This window comes from Pleurodeles waltl, chromosome 7, assembly GCF_031143425.1.
Source record: "Pleurodeles waltl isolate 20211129_DDA chromosome 7, aPleWal1.hap1.20221129, whole genome shotgun sequence".
In the NCBI taxonomy this organism is placed as follows: domain Eukaryota; kingdom Metazoa; phylum Chordata; class Amphibia; order Caudata; family Salamandridae; genus Pleurodeles; species Pleurodeles waltl.
The window spans coordinates 1,054,876,500-1,054,892,519 of record NC_090446.1 but is presented as its reverse complement, the minus strand read 5'-3'; the positions used below and the strand labels follow the sequence as shown (position 1 = coordinate 1,054,892,519).

General features: G+C 45.1%; 1 protein-coding gene across 1 annotated transcript in view; it reads right to left on the bottom strand.

Annotated features, from left to right (window-relative positions):
* The window catches only part of ERN1 (endoplasmic reticulum to nucleus signaling 1), a 371,447-nt gene that overhangs the window by 64,889 nt on the left and 290,538 nt on the right, over positions 1 to 16,020 (bottom strand). Inside the window, exons 17-19 of the mRNA XM_069199936.1 lie at positions 8,799 to 8,998; positions 7,068 to 7,215; positions 5,627 to 5,754 (exon numbers count right to left, since the gene is read on the bottom strand). Coding sequence (XP_069056037.1) covers positions 5,627 to 5,754; positions 7,068 to 7,215; positions 8,799 to 8,998 — 476 coding nt within the window. The remainder of the gene's footprint in view (positions 1 to 5,626; positions 5,755 to 7,067; positions 7,216 to 8,798; positions 8,999 to 16,020) is intronic.

Below are 16,020 nucleotides of genomic sequence, written 5' to 3'. Positions count from 1 at the left end.
CCTTCAGATTAATGGCCCAGCACTTGGAGCATGATATCAAGATGTGGTCGCGCTCCAAACACCACAGATGAGATCCGGCATGGACATCGGCCGATGACAGGGCTTAAAACCATTCTTATGTGACGAGATCCTCGACACACCAGAAGTAATATCAAAAATATTCAACAAAAAGGCAAGTCAAAAATTGACTGATGGGTAGCTATTCTCCAGGTCAGCATGAGTTCTGGCAGGGAAAGAAAAGAAATGGCGTTGGCTTACCTGGTTGGTGCCTACATAGGAACCTCTATATCATTTCCGGTGTACACAACACCAATGACTGACACACAGCTGATCTACGCCACCTTCTGGCATGCAGGGGTACTGCTCATGAAAAATCTTCCAGGTCCAGTCTGACGCCTAGGGAGAATTGAAAGGTAAAGAATCTGCAGCGAAAAGTCTCTATCAGATATGCTGTTTACCACATTTAAGTCTGTCCTAATGGCTTTTCCTATGCTGGCAACAAGGTAGCAAGAAAGGACTGCTTTCAGTAAAGGTTGAATAAAGACAGTAAATAATTTAAATGTCTCAAACTGCATGAAGACTGAGTGTATTTTTCAGATACACCAGGTTACTCAAATTACCCACAAACCCTCTGTGCCAGTGTTTTGGAAAAAATACTTCAAGATTTAGTAATCCAAAGAGGAACTTGAGGCATGTATACAGGTGGTGTAAATTTTAATCTTGAGTGCAATAATTTCCAACAACATGGCAGTTCCAATCTCTTGGGTCTATGGTGCTACTTTCTACCTTACTGTGAGAGCCAATGCTTTCTTGAGGCAGAGTATGGTTTCTGCAGTGTTGATGACCTCCAGTTGCTCATTCAGGCTAGAAATTTGGAAGAAGCCCTGGGACTTGCTTGCTCTGAATGCTTCAAACCCTATGGTGTCAAATGACTTATAATCTAAGAACTGTTTTTGTATTTGGAACACACTTTCGAAGAACATTTACAATGAAGCCATGCTTCAGGGCTTTAATTAAAATGTCAACATCCATATTTTTCCGTCCATCCTCTCCAATTACAAGAAGTGCTTTGATGTGACTGCTCATAGAGCATCACAAAGCAAACATTAATGCATTCACCAGCAGTATACAGGAACTGTACGCAAACATTAATGCATTCACCAGCAGTATACAGGAACTGTACTTAAAATGGTGGAATTCACAGACTAGATCTTGGAGCAAAAATAAAATCTTTCTTCGAAAAGCACAATAAAGATAGAGGACTGTCTGTGGCTCCCAATTTGAAGCAGTTCATGAAGGAGCGTTGCTTTCAGCAGCAAAGTAAAGCAGGGCACTGATGAGATGCAGACAGGAATAATGCGAAAGTGGGGGGGTACTTGAGAAATATCATTTTGGGCCGAGTGTCACAGGACAAAGTGATGACAGGGCCAAACTTCGGCTACCCAGAAAGGAGAAATGTGGGATTCTAATTGCAGTACCGGAAGGACGGTGTAGTAAGAATGATCTATGACAGAATATTTATCTATACATCTTTTTAGGACTACAATAAAGGACTGTACTTGGATAACCTAAACATCTTCTGACAACTTCTAAAGCAGAAGTCCAAAAAGCTATGAGAGATCAATTGAGACCCAGAGGATACCTACTACTATCGCTATTTCTGGTAGAGACACTCTATAGCCTAATTTTCCTCACCATTGCATATTTTCCAAATGTCAAACTGCATCCGGAAAACATTTTTCTTAGTGCCTTTGTGTGGCGGAAAGAGCCACTGTGCAGCTCTTCACAGATGCTGGTCCACGTCGAAGTGAAGTGCAGGACCCATAAAGAACACCACTCCTGTCCACTGACGTCAGTTGTTTTTGAGACTGTCCGCACCTCCAGACGTAAAGCCACAAAAGCAATCTGGTATATTAGCGTGCAGACCGCTAGACTTGGAATCTTATTAAGAGGTAGAGTCCATTCAAGATATGGGGAAGATGGGAGGGTCAGTGAGGGATGTGCGGCTTGTCTCTACCAGAAAGAGTGTAACGAGAGACAAGTAACTTGTTCTGCTGGTAAAGACTTCTAGCCACAGAATCCTTATCTGTTGATGAGATACCAATTCAGTACATATTTGGAGGTGGGTCTATGAATGGGCTCAAACCAGAAAGTCCCTCAGGAGAGATCAGGCTAAATGCCCCTCACGGTGCACCTAACTGTACAGACAATAGTGCTTTATGAACATTTGGAGGAACGCCCACATAGCTGCCTGGCAGATGTCTAGAACAGGGACTCTGCGTACCAATGCCTGATCAGAGCTTTGACACTGGTGGAGTGGGGCACGCAAGCTGTCTGTAGGCTGCTTCTTTGCCAGTGTGTAATGCGGAGCACAATCCATCACAAGATGCTACACTTCTGCACAGCTTTGCCTTTTTTTGCTCTGGCAAATTCCATAAAGAGCTGAATGTCCATCTGGTGGTCTTTGGAACGATCAATGTAGGAACAGAATGCTCTTTTGGGGTCCAGCGATGGAGTCTCTCCTCTGCTTTATTGAGGTGAGACAAAGCATGAAATGCCTGCAGGGGGATGGTTTGACCAATGTGGAAAGGCATTTTGGTAGAAATTAGTCTCTAGTTTGCAGAATCAGGGAAAGAAGGTGGTGTATGGTGACTGAACACACAGAGCCTGAAGCTCACTCACAAGCCATGCTGAAGTGATTGCAACCAGGAACAGTTTTAACAATAAGACGTTGCAAGAGAGAGTTGCGGAGCGCCTCGAATGAGTAAGGATAAAATTAAGGTCCCAACGGTGCATCAAAACGGTGGTGGAGGAAACGTGTTTTAGCTCTTTCAGAAATCACATCACAACTGGTGATTTAAATAATGAGGGCTGGTCAGGCAACCATAAAAAGGCAGAGAAGACCGAAAGATAACCGTCAACTGTGCCAAGGGCAAGGCTATGCCGGGTCAGAAACAAAACAAATAATAAAACATCAGGCAGTTTAGCCTAGAGGGGCTCAATCTGACATGTGGCGCACCAAACTACAAATTTACCCCAACAGCAGGAGTATAAGCTTTTTGTAAACAGATGTCTGGCTGGCAAGATGACATCAACCATTTCCAGGAGAAGGTAAAAAGTGTTCAGGTGTCACTGTTCAATCTCCATGCATGAAGGTGAAAGTTGTGAAGGACTGGGTTCAGAACCCTGTCTTGTTGCTGTGACGGCTAGTCCTCCTGTACTGGGGTAGTGGCAGTCTGATCACAGGACCTAAGCTCAAGCCCAGGAGTTTTGGATCCCAAACTCTCCATGGGACTGATCTATCCTGATCTTCTTTAGAACTTGGGGCAGGAGTGGTATTGGCGGAAAGGAGTCCAGAGTTCCACTCAAGGGGGAACACGACTGAGTCAGAGACGGCTTGGAAACGCCCACATGCAAATGTGCTGACAGAGCACATGCTCAGTGGTAGCAAACAGGCTGAGCCATGGTTCTCCCCATTCACAAAAGAGACCATGCACCACCTCTGGGTGTAACTGCAACTTGTGATCCACTAGGCACCGCCTGCTGACCTCGTTCACCCCGGCATTGAAAGATCCAGTGAGATGATTCACCACCAGGACGATACCTTGTCCAGCCATTTCCAGAGGTGCAAGGCCTCCTGGCACAGGGTCTGTGACTCCACCCGCACAGTTTGTTGCAGTACGACATGGCAGTGGTGTTTTTCGTGAGCACCTGCTCCAGCCTCCCTTTGATGGACACCAGGAAGGCTTTCAGCACCAAGTAGATGGCTGTCAGCTACAGAAGGTTGATATGGAGCCGGAACTCCACCATAGACCAGAGACCTCTAATCTCCACCTCTCCCTGATGGCTGTCCCATCTTAGAAGTGATGCGTCGGTCCCCACCATCAACTCTAGGTAGGGGAAGAGAGAGGGGTCTGCTGTTTTCCCAGTCGTGGTTCAGCAACCACCACTGCAGATCCTTTGCAGTCTCCTCTGACATATGAACATGGTCAGAGAGAGCCCCTAGATGATGGGCCCACTTCAGATCCCACAGCAGAGCCTATATATGCCACCTAGTTTGCTCACCCAGCAGGACACAGGAGGCCATCATTCCCAGTAGCTTCAGAGTCGACCTCACTGAAATTCAAGACTGAGGCCAAAAGATCAGAATCATAGCCTGGAGGTCCTGCATGAATCCGAATCATGTCCAGAAAGACTGTGAGGAAGGGGAGCATCTGAGGAGGATTCAGGTGTGACTTTGGCATGTTGATAATGAACCCCAAAGATGCCAGGAGGTTCTTTGTAGTCTGGAGGCAGTTGATGACTGCTTGTGGCGAACCTGCTTCTTGTTGGGAAAGGGAAAGACTGGCAACCCTGACCTCCGAAGGTCTTCTGCTACCACCAGCATCACTTTCGTCAGCACCTTAGGAGCACTGGTGAGACCAAAGGGGAGTATAGGGAACTGAAAATGCTGGTGGGGATCTGTTACAGACATCTGTTTGTGACAGTCCTTAAAGCCTATCGTCTTAGGAGGTGACACACTTGCACACTGTTAAAAATTAGAGAGAAAATATCCGACAAGAAGTAGTCTCTGAGAGAAGCTCCAGATCTGTATCTAGAGGCACCAAAAGAAAGGAACTGGGGAGCTGCATGGCAACCTGTAGGCTGCTTTTCTTGCTCAGTGGTAAAATAGATCTTGACCGCATTGGTATGCCATATAATGTTTGGACAGACTGATGGACACGCTGTAGGACAACAAAACCACAGAACACTGACAAATGTATATTTTTAAAATGTAGGTTGATCAAGCGGTGGTCCCCCGAGCTAAGGCCAGCTCTCAATAAGTAACTTTGCAATTCTATGCTCCAAAGTCTTTTAGGAAGACTTTATCATGTCTTCGACATGGTATGTCCCTGCCTTGCTATACCTGGAAATGTATTCTCTTTTTACTAAGGTGCAGTAAACTGAAGAAACAATACTACGGATTTCTAAAATATTGGCCCTTTGGGAGACAAGCCTCTGCTTAACTGTTCTAGAAAGAGATATTATGGGTTTGTGCAGTCATAGTGGAGAGGAACACAGGAATCTGCTGATGGGTTGTTACCTAATTTTCAGTCACGGAATTTGAGGCAATGGCCTTGTGTGCATTATTGACTGTTTCCAAATATATGCATGACATGCAAAAATACTACAAACACATGGTGTAGAGACTCATAGTAATGTTTATGATATCTTTGATCACTGACAAATATGGCAGCTGCACTGTATGGTTATTTGACATGAAAGATGGGTCATCTGGGAAGGTAACAAAGAAAACTATTGCAAACTCTTGTGAGCCTACTTTAGGCTTTCCATCATTGCAAATATGATTTTAGCTGGTGATATGCCTTGTGAGATTAATCAAATCAAGATATAGGAATGGAGTGTATGAGGTTGCACTTGAAAATAATTCCCATACCATTGGCTTTGGCGTTCTAGACAATGTGCGTTGCCAAGGCTGGTGGAATAACATGTGGATAAAGAACAGTGTTTAGCGTTATCATTTGTTCACATGAGAAGACACCAGTAACCAACCGTTCTCACAGCTTTGCATAGACTTGAATCTCAGGAAAGATGAGCAAGTGAAAAACAAAACTAAGTAACTGACCTGAAAAAACTGGAGCTGTTTTTCCAAATTCCAAAAGAAAGGGTGCTTCAGCACACATTTAGCAGACGGTCGCTTCTGGGGATCCATGTTTATCATTTGCTCAATTAAATCATGTGCTACAATGTCTTCTGCAAAATTAAACAAAAACATACATTTTAAACTTAATGAAAACTCAACAACTGAGGTGGAGCACGGCATCACTCACATCAACCACACACTACACCATTTTAATTGAATGAATTAAGCTGTTAATGTATCTACAGCCATTCCGTTGTCACTTTCACATTCTTAACAACTACTTCATCACTTCATAGTTATCTTAATTGTCTTTTCTCCTAACCCAAACTATGGACCTAAAATTAGCATCTTGCAGCAGCTACAGGTAGTGAGAACTTTGTTCTTAATGAATCACCAGGAGGCACAGGTACAGGGGATACAAGGGGCAGGCAGTACACTGTTCCGAACCTCAGGAAAGAATAGAATAACCATAACGACCTAAGCAATATAGCAAATGCCATAGCTAAAGAAAGATCATGCCACTATACTAATATGCAAGCTTAATGCAAAGTGAATGGCTACGTAAGGCATTAAAGCTTTACAGGTCACTCCTCCCCCTCCAACACTGTGCTAGAGCAGTAACTAGCCCGTGCTGTATGAGAAGTCCACTCATTCCCAATTGACAAGTCAAACCTCTGCAGCTTGCTTGGCTCAGGCAAAGAGTAAGATGACCTGCACCAATTCCTCAGGGTTTGGATAGCAGATTGCAAGAGACCATCCTCAGGTAAAGCTCTACTCATTCCACAACACATTCATGGGGCATGGGCATCCCCCAAAAAAGCCCTCAACTCTGGTCAAACTTGTAATTGTGCACAAGCACAGCCCAAACATCTCAAGAGGAAGATTAATTGGTAAACATGTAGTTTACAAACCAGCAAATAAGCTTAAGATAATGTTGTGCTACTTTTGGTAGCAGTGTGGTAGTGCAATGGTGGGGTAGGGCAATTCTCAGTGTGGTATTAAGGAGTTGATTGTGGTGACATGGTGGTGGCAGGTGATAAAGTGCATTATGTTGCAGTAACAGGGTGGTTGTGCAGCGTAGGAGAACAGCACAGTTCTAAACAGAGTAGCGTGGTGGTAGAGCTGGCAGCATATTAGTAATAGTAGAAGAATTGATAATGCATTAATCAACATAGTAGTGTGGCTTTGGTGGAGGCAGGGGCTGGTGTTCATACTTTTCATGCAAGACGGAGTAACTCTTTATTGCAAGCAGTGGAACAAGACATTGCTACAATGCAACAATATGAAAACGGCCTGTTTCAAGTGCCAGGAGCACACATAGTTCTATCTTCTTCCTTGCATTCTTTGATGGCAATCAGCAATGTGTGACGCTCTGAGGGAGTGAAGACAATCATTGTATACAATTTTCAGAGACCTTACGTACCATGCTTTTCAAGGTCCAAACAGTCTAGACTGTAAGCCCCTAGAAGAATGTTGGCTTGCCGCTGCAGGGACTTGCCAAAGGGATGACTGCCTTCTGAAACTACGTAATAGAACACGCATCCAGCTGAAAAAATATCAACTGTGTAGGTCTGCAAACAAGACACAAGAACAAAACAGTGCTAAATGATCACTTATACTAGCATCTTTATTTTGAACATACATTTTAACATCTGATGTGTAAATACACACAGTATTAAGCGAATTGTAAATATAAATTAACAATAGGTTATGCATATGCTCATATAGGATCGGTATAGTGCTTTAAGGAACAGCAAAGCCTTTTTTCTTTTACCCAGCGTTTTGAGGGTAGCTGGTACTCCCTTCCTCGACTGCTTCATCAGTTAAATCCTTTAACTTTACAATTGGTGCCACTCTTGCTGTCATTACCCACATCAGGGCATTAGCTCAAGTGGCAAATTACTGCCACCACACCCTTAATAAAATCCCATGTCTACTAGCAGCAGCACAACTGAAAACAGCAGCCAACACACTCATCACTTTTCATTGAACATTCATCAACACCATTCTTGTAGTTGTTTCTCAAGCATCACTTGCCACAGTGAAAGCTGTGCTCCACTCCACAGCAAGACTAATTTCCTATATGAGAAAATGTGATCGTAGCCCTGCAATACTAAGAGATCTACATTGACTTTCCAATGAAGAAGGATCAATTTCAGAATCTTCTGCTTCACATTTACAACTAAGACTTTAACAATCAAACTTTGCCACCCAGCTACCCATCTTAGGTGTAACAATAAGGACCCAGGAGTAAGAACGTGCTCAACTTGAGAAAACTGAGGTAAAAACATCACAGGAGCTACATTTAAAGGCACTGCAACAAGCTTTTGGAACTCACTGCCTGTCCAACCCTACACACTACCTTGTCTGCTCTCTGTGTGCAATCGTTAACTACCCATTTATTCAGCCTCCACCTGACTGTTTTCTGTTGCTTTTAAATGTTACTATAAAATATGAATTATTGTTTATGTATTGCCTACAGTATTCTGCTCCATGTTCTCTGTACAGCTCCCTCATACACTCTGGGCGTAGTAGCACTGAAGAAAACAGTTTGTAACCACAAATGCCATTGTTGCAAACTGGTTTGGACAAAAGCCAAAATAAGTTATATTAGGTTATTAGAACCAGAGCAGAGAAAATCTTAGTAGTATCTCAAACCTATAGTTGGTTGTGAAAAACTATGCATTGCAGATTCTGGGCTGGGAAACTACGTGGAATGCAATCCATAGGTTCACAGAGGTTAATGGTGAAACATCAAGAACATGTTACATTTCTTAATGAAGTTGATGCTATCTATTGACATTGACAGTAACAAACTACTATCTCCCACTGTAAATGGGACATATTCCCGGAACTTAATGCTGGCCTTCATATGTACAGTGAAAACAAACTGTAGCACACCAGAATTTCTCCTAGAGAGCTTATTTTTATTATATTTTTCATATTTTTTTCTAATGGATGACATGAATATGTTACTATAAGTTCAATTTTCAGGCATGCATAAAAATATACTTCAAAAAGGCAGGACAATATCTTTCAATGAGCATACATTATAGTAAATTCCAAATACAGCCTCCCCAAATGACTGTCTTCTGAAGGTTTCAACGCAAACATTTCCCTACAAAGAAACACTTATTTTTATTTTCTTACTTACAGGATTTTCTTTACAATCTTCACTCAGTATTTCTTGTGCAATCCACCCTTCTGTACCAGGGACGCCAGAACGACGGCTAAAGCTGTGTCTGCCCACTGCCAGTTTCTTGCACAGGCCAAAATCGGAGATCATAGCTTTTACCTTGCCATGTGCATTAGGCATAGATATAAGAATATTGTGAGGCTTCAGATCTCTGTGAACTGATACAGAAAACAAGAATTTAGCCTGAGTGTGTCAGTTCTTGAAAGAAATATTATCTTCACACATCTCATCCATTACAGTCACACAGTCATAATTTGAAAACCCACAACTGTTCTTATATGTCAGTAGAACAAAAGGTTACTTTGCCTCTGTCTGTTGAGAGTCCCAAGGAATATTACAAACAGAAGTGAGATGAATGTATGGAAAGGAGTTGTATTTATTTAGTGGCAGTTTCATCTAACACAACAAGTTACATATTAGGTAAATGTAATGTCTGGTTAACTGCCCACGAGTTCGGTATTGTTAGACCTAGCAGCTTTTTGACGTGTCTCCCCTGTCTATTTGCCTTCTGACCTCCTGTTTTTATGGTTCACTGGACTCTATTTTTGCTGGTTTATTGTCTCTGCACACTTTACCACTGCTGATCAGTGCTAAAGTGCAAGTGCCCCCAAGGTAAACTGTACTGTTGATTGGTTTATTCATGGTTGGCATATTTGATTTACTGGTAAGTCCCCAGTAAAGTGCACCAGAGGAGCCCAGGGCCTGTAAATCAAATGCTGGTAGTGGGCCGGCAGCACTGATTGTGTCACCCACATAAACAGCCATGTAAAAATGACTCAGAAGTGCCACTGCAGTGACTGTGTGTGCAGTTTCTAACTGCCAATTCGACCAGGCAAGTTACCCACTTGCCAGGCCCAAACCTTCCCTTTTTGTACATGTAAATCACCCCTAAGGTAGGCCCTAGGTAGCCCCATGGGCAGGGTGCAGTGTATTTAAAAGGTAGAAAATGTACCGGTGTGTTTTACATGTCCTAACAGTGATATACAGCCAAACTCGTGTTTCACTGTTGCAAGAACTATCTCTCTCATAGGATAACATGAGGGCTGCCTTTAAATCACTTTAAAGCGCAGATTCCCTTTGAGAGCAGATAGAAAGTTGGAGTTTGGGGTCTCTGAACTAACAATTTAAAAAAACATCTTTTAGTGAAGTTGGTTTTTGGATTGTGAGTTTGAAAATGCCACTTTTAGAAAATAGGCATTTTCTTGCTTAAACCATTCTGTGACTGCCCGTTTGTGGATTCCCCGACTGGGTCAGTTTGACAGTTGGGCTGTTTATACCTCTCCTCTAGACAGTAACACAAAGGGAGCTGGGGTGTAGCCTGAACATCCTGATTAGCCATCGGAGCTAGAGTGGAGGGAGGGGTGGTCAGGACACCTGAAAGGACTGTCTGCCCTCACACAATGCAGTCTTCAACCCCGTGGTGTGTATCCGGGGCTTGGTCTGGACAAGGAAGGATCTTGCAAACAACTGAAACTTTGCTTTGTAGTTTGCCAACTGCAAAGGCAGAAAGGGGTATAAGAAGAGGACCCAAAACACCAGACCTTTAGAATCTTTCTGGGATCAAGAGGAACCTCTGCCCAGGAGAAGAGCTAAAGGAGTACTATGTTGCTTTGCTGGACGGGCCTGCACTTGCTGCTTCTGCCTGAAAAGAGTGCAAAGGGTGAACTTTGCTGGGTGTCCTGCTTGAGAAAGTTCTCCAAGGGCTTGGAGTAGAGCTCACCTCCTGTTAGAAGTCTCAGGGACACCGACAACTTTGGTTTCCTCGATCTACAGGACTGGGAACTGTGTGTTTTGTGTTGTTCAAGAGGAGAAACCATTGTGACGCCACCAACAAAGCCGCTGGCCTGTACAGTGACCTGCCGAAGCCACATGGAGCCGCACCGCCCCACTTCGCACCACGACCCTGGTCTCACTGACGCAGTCATAGGACGACTTCACCAAGCCGCTTCTTGCTCTGCAATCTGTGAGCCTTCCATTCTGGCATCGCCTGCTCACACCGCAGCCTGGGCGTCCCCACTGCCGCCGCTCCTGCTGACACCGGCGCCGCTGCCTGCACCGTGGTCGGTGGTCACTGCTCATGAGGTACACGAAGCACCGTCCCGCAGATCCTGTCCACCGATGCCAGCATCATCGACTCCAGTGTCGTCACCAGGCATCCTTGCCTGCACCGTGTCCTGTGGACACTGCTCATGAATCATGAAGCACCGTCCCGTCCCGCACCGCACCGCTGGCTTGGGCCTACTGATGACAGTGCTTCAGCAACGATGACTATGTTGCCTGCACTGTGACCTGGTGACACCCCACATCGCACTGCCCAGCTTCACACCGCAGCCCTAGTCTCACCGATGCCGCTGGACGCTGTCACCGAGCCCCTGTCTGCACCGTGACCTGTGGGCACCGCACGTCGTATTGTACCGCATCCCTGATGCCATCCACACCAGTGCTCCAAACCTCATCAGCCCGGAGTTCAATCCGCACAGTGTGGGACTTCAAGGGCCCGACGACTCCCGTACCGCTCTCCAGAGCTCACCACAAGGATCACGACACCCTGCAATTCCAAAGGTACTGTTTGCGGGTTTTCCAGACACCTTAGCTGGACTGCGACACCACGGCCAGCCTGAACTGTTGGTTTTGTTGATCACAACATTGTGAGAGCTCCAGGTGGAGCTACAGACTTCAAGGAACTATATTTTTGAGTAAATCTTGCAGAATTCATATTTTTATTACTGTATGTTAGATTTTTACTGGATTTGGTCTTGTTTTATATAGATGAATATTGGCTATTTTTCTGAAATTGGTGTGGTGTCCTTTTGTAGTGTTTTCACTTATCACTGTGTGTTATGTGCAAATGCTTTAGACATTGCTTCTGAGATAAGCCTACCAAGGGGGTGAGCCAGGTTTATCTGAGCAGGTATCCCCCTTAGCCTGACTAAAGTGAGGGTCCCTACTTGGACAGGGTGCAAACAGACTGCCAAAGAGACCCCATATCTAACATGTATCTACGAAGTGTTTGGTACAGGGCAAAGGCTGTGAGCAGAATGAGCTTGGTGCACCTAAAGGGGCTTGTATCTGAAGGGTAATTTATATTTGAAATGATTCTGCACCATTTAGTACTTACTTTAATATCTGAAATGCTGTACAGATTTATAGATCTATTTGAAAAGCAGTAGGTTGGATGATATCAGTGATGTCCTCAATCATGTCATTTCTGATGTCATCAATGATGTCACTGAACATGTCATAAGTGATGAAAAAGGAGAGGTCATAAGCAGTGCATGGGTATTCTAGTTAGCTCAGTAACAATTTCTGTGTTAGGGCCTTGTGGGACTACTCAAAAAGCCAGGTTGTCAGCTTCTTGTGGAATTCAAGATGTGAGGTGGAGGATCTTATGTGTAGTAGTAGGCTGTTCCAAGCTTTAGGAGTGATGTAGGAAAATGCTTGACCACTAGATCTGGTTCTCTGTATGCATGGGGTTTCCGCAAGTAGGAGGCTGGACAAGAGGAGGAATCTGTAGGTTTGTGAAAGTAGACGCAAGTGTTGATGTATACTTGGCCATATTACGTTGTGGCTTGAAAGTGTGGCCATCGAGCTCTGAATGGTCTGCAGCCTTCTGGTGATTTGTTTGTTAATCCTACCACAGAAGGTGTTCCCATAGACCAGCTTGCTTGTGACAACGGCAAGCATGACTGTCTTCTGGGTGCTGATGGACATCCATTTCAAAATCTTCCTCAGCATCTTCAGGATATGGAAGCATGAGGCGGTGACTGCACTCAACTGAGTGGCCATGTTTGCACTCAACTGAGTGGCCATGTCGAGTTTGCTGTCGATGATGATCCTGAGGTTTTTAAAGTGGGTGGTGGGGTGAGTGTTGGTCCAGGCTCTCTTGGCCATCAGGTTAAATCCAACAGTAATGTGCTCTTCGGGAAGATGACGTTTCAGTCTTGTGGGTGTTCAGCTTTAGACAGTTGATCTTCATGCAGTGGTCCATTTCCGTCATGCAGGCATGGAACTTCATATGGGTACTGCGTATCTGGTCAGTGAGGAAAAGGAGTTGTGTGTTGTCAGCTTAGGAGATGACGTTGATATTGTGAGAGTGGATGATGCTGGTTAGAGGGATCATGCAGTTGTTGAAGAGCGTCAGGCTCATGGAGGATCGTAGTGGAATTCCACAGCTGAGGTGCAGGGGTCCAAGGTGTACAATGTCAGGCTGACTTACTGGTTCCTTCCAGTCAGGAAAGAGATGTCCTTGGATTTCGATGTGGTGTATCTGTTGGATGAGGATCAGGTCCCAGGGAGCCGGTCCCAGGCCCAGCCTCGCCAAGTGCTGCTGCATTGCTCCTGCCTTCTTGCTTCTTCCCCTGCTTTTTGAGTGCCTTCTCCCTGCTTTTCTCTACTTCTGACTCTTTTCTCCTTGCGTCCCCCCCTGTATTTTCCCCTAGCTTTCCCCTAGTTTTCACTGCTTTATCCTTGTTTTGCCCCTGTTTTTTGTGTATCTTCTCCTTGCTCTTCCCTGGTTTTCTCTGCTTTTTGTTTGCAGCCTCCCCACACAACTCCGGACATCTCTTCACTCCCGGAATTCCAAAGGGCCCTCAAGACCTGGCTGTGCGAATGAGCCTCTGGGACTCCCAAGTGCCTGGATAACCTGTTGTGTGATCAGTCGTGCTTTACAAATCCTGATTGACTGATTGATCGACCCAGCAGTTGGGAGACTGTATCAAATGCTGCAGAGAAGTCCAGGGTGATGAGGGCTGCTGTGTCTCTTCTCTCCAGAGTCAGGTGGATGTCATCCATGGCAGCAATGAGGACAGTTTCCGTGCTGTGGTTGGGTCTGAAGTGGTGTCAAGGAGTCGGTGGTCATTGAGGTGTTAAATGAGGTGTCTTGATTTTCTATAGAACTCTGACAGGGAAACTGGTCTGTAGGTGGTGAGCTTTAAAGGGTCCACAGAGGATTCTTTGGCAGAGAGGACAGTTGCGTATTTCCAAGCACCTTGGGAAGGGTGCTAAAGAGTTGGAGGCATTTAAAATGGGTGTGAGCATGGTGATGATGGTTTGCAAGCTGGAGTTGTTGGAAATAGCAGTGAATTTGTTTGTTCCAGAGGTCCTGTGAGGAAGAGACTGAGTTGGAGACGACCAATGGAGAGGTGAAATCTTTCACAATGGCAAAGATTTATTTGATTCTGTTGGTGCTGGTATCAATGTGATCCCCCAGAGCAGGGTGTTTGGTAGAACAGATCATTTGCTAGTAATGTCGCAGGGTAGATTTGAACATGCTCCTGCATGGTCCTGGCTCATTATCCATCTGTGCTCCAGTTGTTTGCAGTGGTGTTTTATCACTGGTCTCAGGTCTGGATATTGTTGTGTTTGAGGGAGGGGAATTTTGTTGAAATTCTTGATGGCTTAGGGAAGGCTGCTGCTGTGTTCAGGTTGGTTGGTGTTGACAGCGGTGTTCCTGTCAGTGATTCAGTTCAAGTTGGCTTGACTGGTGGTGGTGTGTAAGCGCTGGAATGAGAAATGGATGGTGAACTTGAGGAGGGCCTGGTCTGTCCAGGAAACTGGTGTGGGCTTGTCGACTCAGATCTGCTGAAGTTGGTGAAGATAAGGTCCAGGAGGAGTCATGTGACATGGGTAGGACCCTTTACTGGTTGGGTGAGACCCACGCTTCCATGGTCTTCAATGAGGGCACCTGAGTAGGGGTTGGTGTGGTCTTCCAAGTGGAAGTCTCCGAGTAGGATGTAATTGTTAGAATCAAAAGTGAGTGGTCCAACAAAGTCTGTGATGTGTCAGTGAAGTTGTCTCACGGTTGTGGTCGTCTGTAGCTGAAAGTGACGCTTAGGGTGAAGTTGGCTGTGATATGGAGCTTGAGCGAAAGGTATTCCATGTTGCAGGATAACATGTGCCTGGATGAGATGGTGATTACATCTTTGGGCTTGTGAAGTCTGTCTTTTTTGGCAATCTTGTATCCAGGGGGTGGCTGTGGCGATGTAAGGTGAAGATGCAAGGTTCAGCCAGGTTTCAGTGAGAATAAGTTGGGTTAGAGGCATTGTGATGTAGAAGGTCCCAGGTCTCTGTGGCATGCTTGGAGAGTGAGCCGGTGTTGAGGAGCATGCATGTAAGCGGGCAGTGTTGTGTGGGTGACTGCAAGACTGTGTAAGTGGGTGCTGTCAGTGCGGTGAGTATTGGGTGAGGGTAAGTGCATGAAACGCTGCAGGAAGCACAAGAATGCTCCCTTGGTGGCTTGCAGTGCGTTGAGGAAGCAGCGTATGACGTAGTTCCCGGAGTTTAGGGTGCAGAGGGTCACAGCATGGTAATGGCGGGGCAAAGGGGAATATGTTAATGGCACTGGGTGCAGTTCACAAGTGGACAGGAGCAGAAAAGGCTTGCCCTGGCGCACCTGCTGGGAGTACATGCTGTGGCAGCCATTAAGAAGGTTCTGGGATGGAAGAGAAGTGATGTCACTTCTTGTGAGACAGATAGCTAAAGGTCACTTTAACCTTTGTTCATTTCAGTTAATTTCTAGTTTTTTTTAATTTTTTTTAAAGGTAAGCTAAAATCTTAGTACCATACCTAAATATAAAGCTTTTTTGGCTGAGTTTCAGTTTTTTTATTTTTTACAAATTAAGATATTATTACCAGACCTATCTTAAATATCACTAACTTTGGCTTTGTTCAGTGATTATTTTTTTTTTTAATAACAAATTTACATCTTATTATCTACCCAATTATAATTTCATTGTAACCTTTTCATGTTTACCTACTTCCCTCACTAAGCATATCTTTTGACTGTGCGCAGAAGGGTGTTGGGTGCAGAGTCTCAATGCAAGGCCTGGCACAAATCAGTGAGTGGCCAGTATCCCACTGCACACAGTTTTTGGCTGTGCGTGGTGGGAGGATGGCCACAGGGCCAGGCCCTGCACCTAACCTTCAGAGAACAGTGGGTAACCAACACCACACTTGTTGTCAACCCTCCCATGGACACCCTCCCCACATAATTTTTTCGGTACAGAGGCACTCCTGTGGGACCAGTGGGGGGTGGAGGGGTGATGGCTCCCACTGGTGTACCGCTGGGTACTTTATTTTTTAGGGTCGAGCCTGCGTCGATGCGCTTGCGTTTCGCTAAGCGAGACGCTTTAGTAATTAAAAAGGGCTCGGAGCCCTGTCCACATCACGTCAGTGTTTGTCA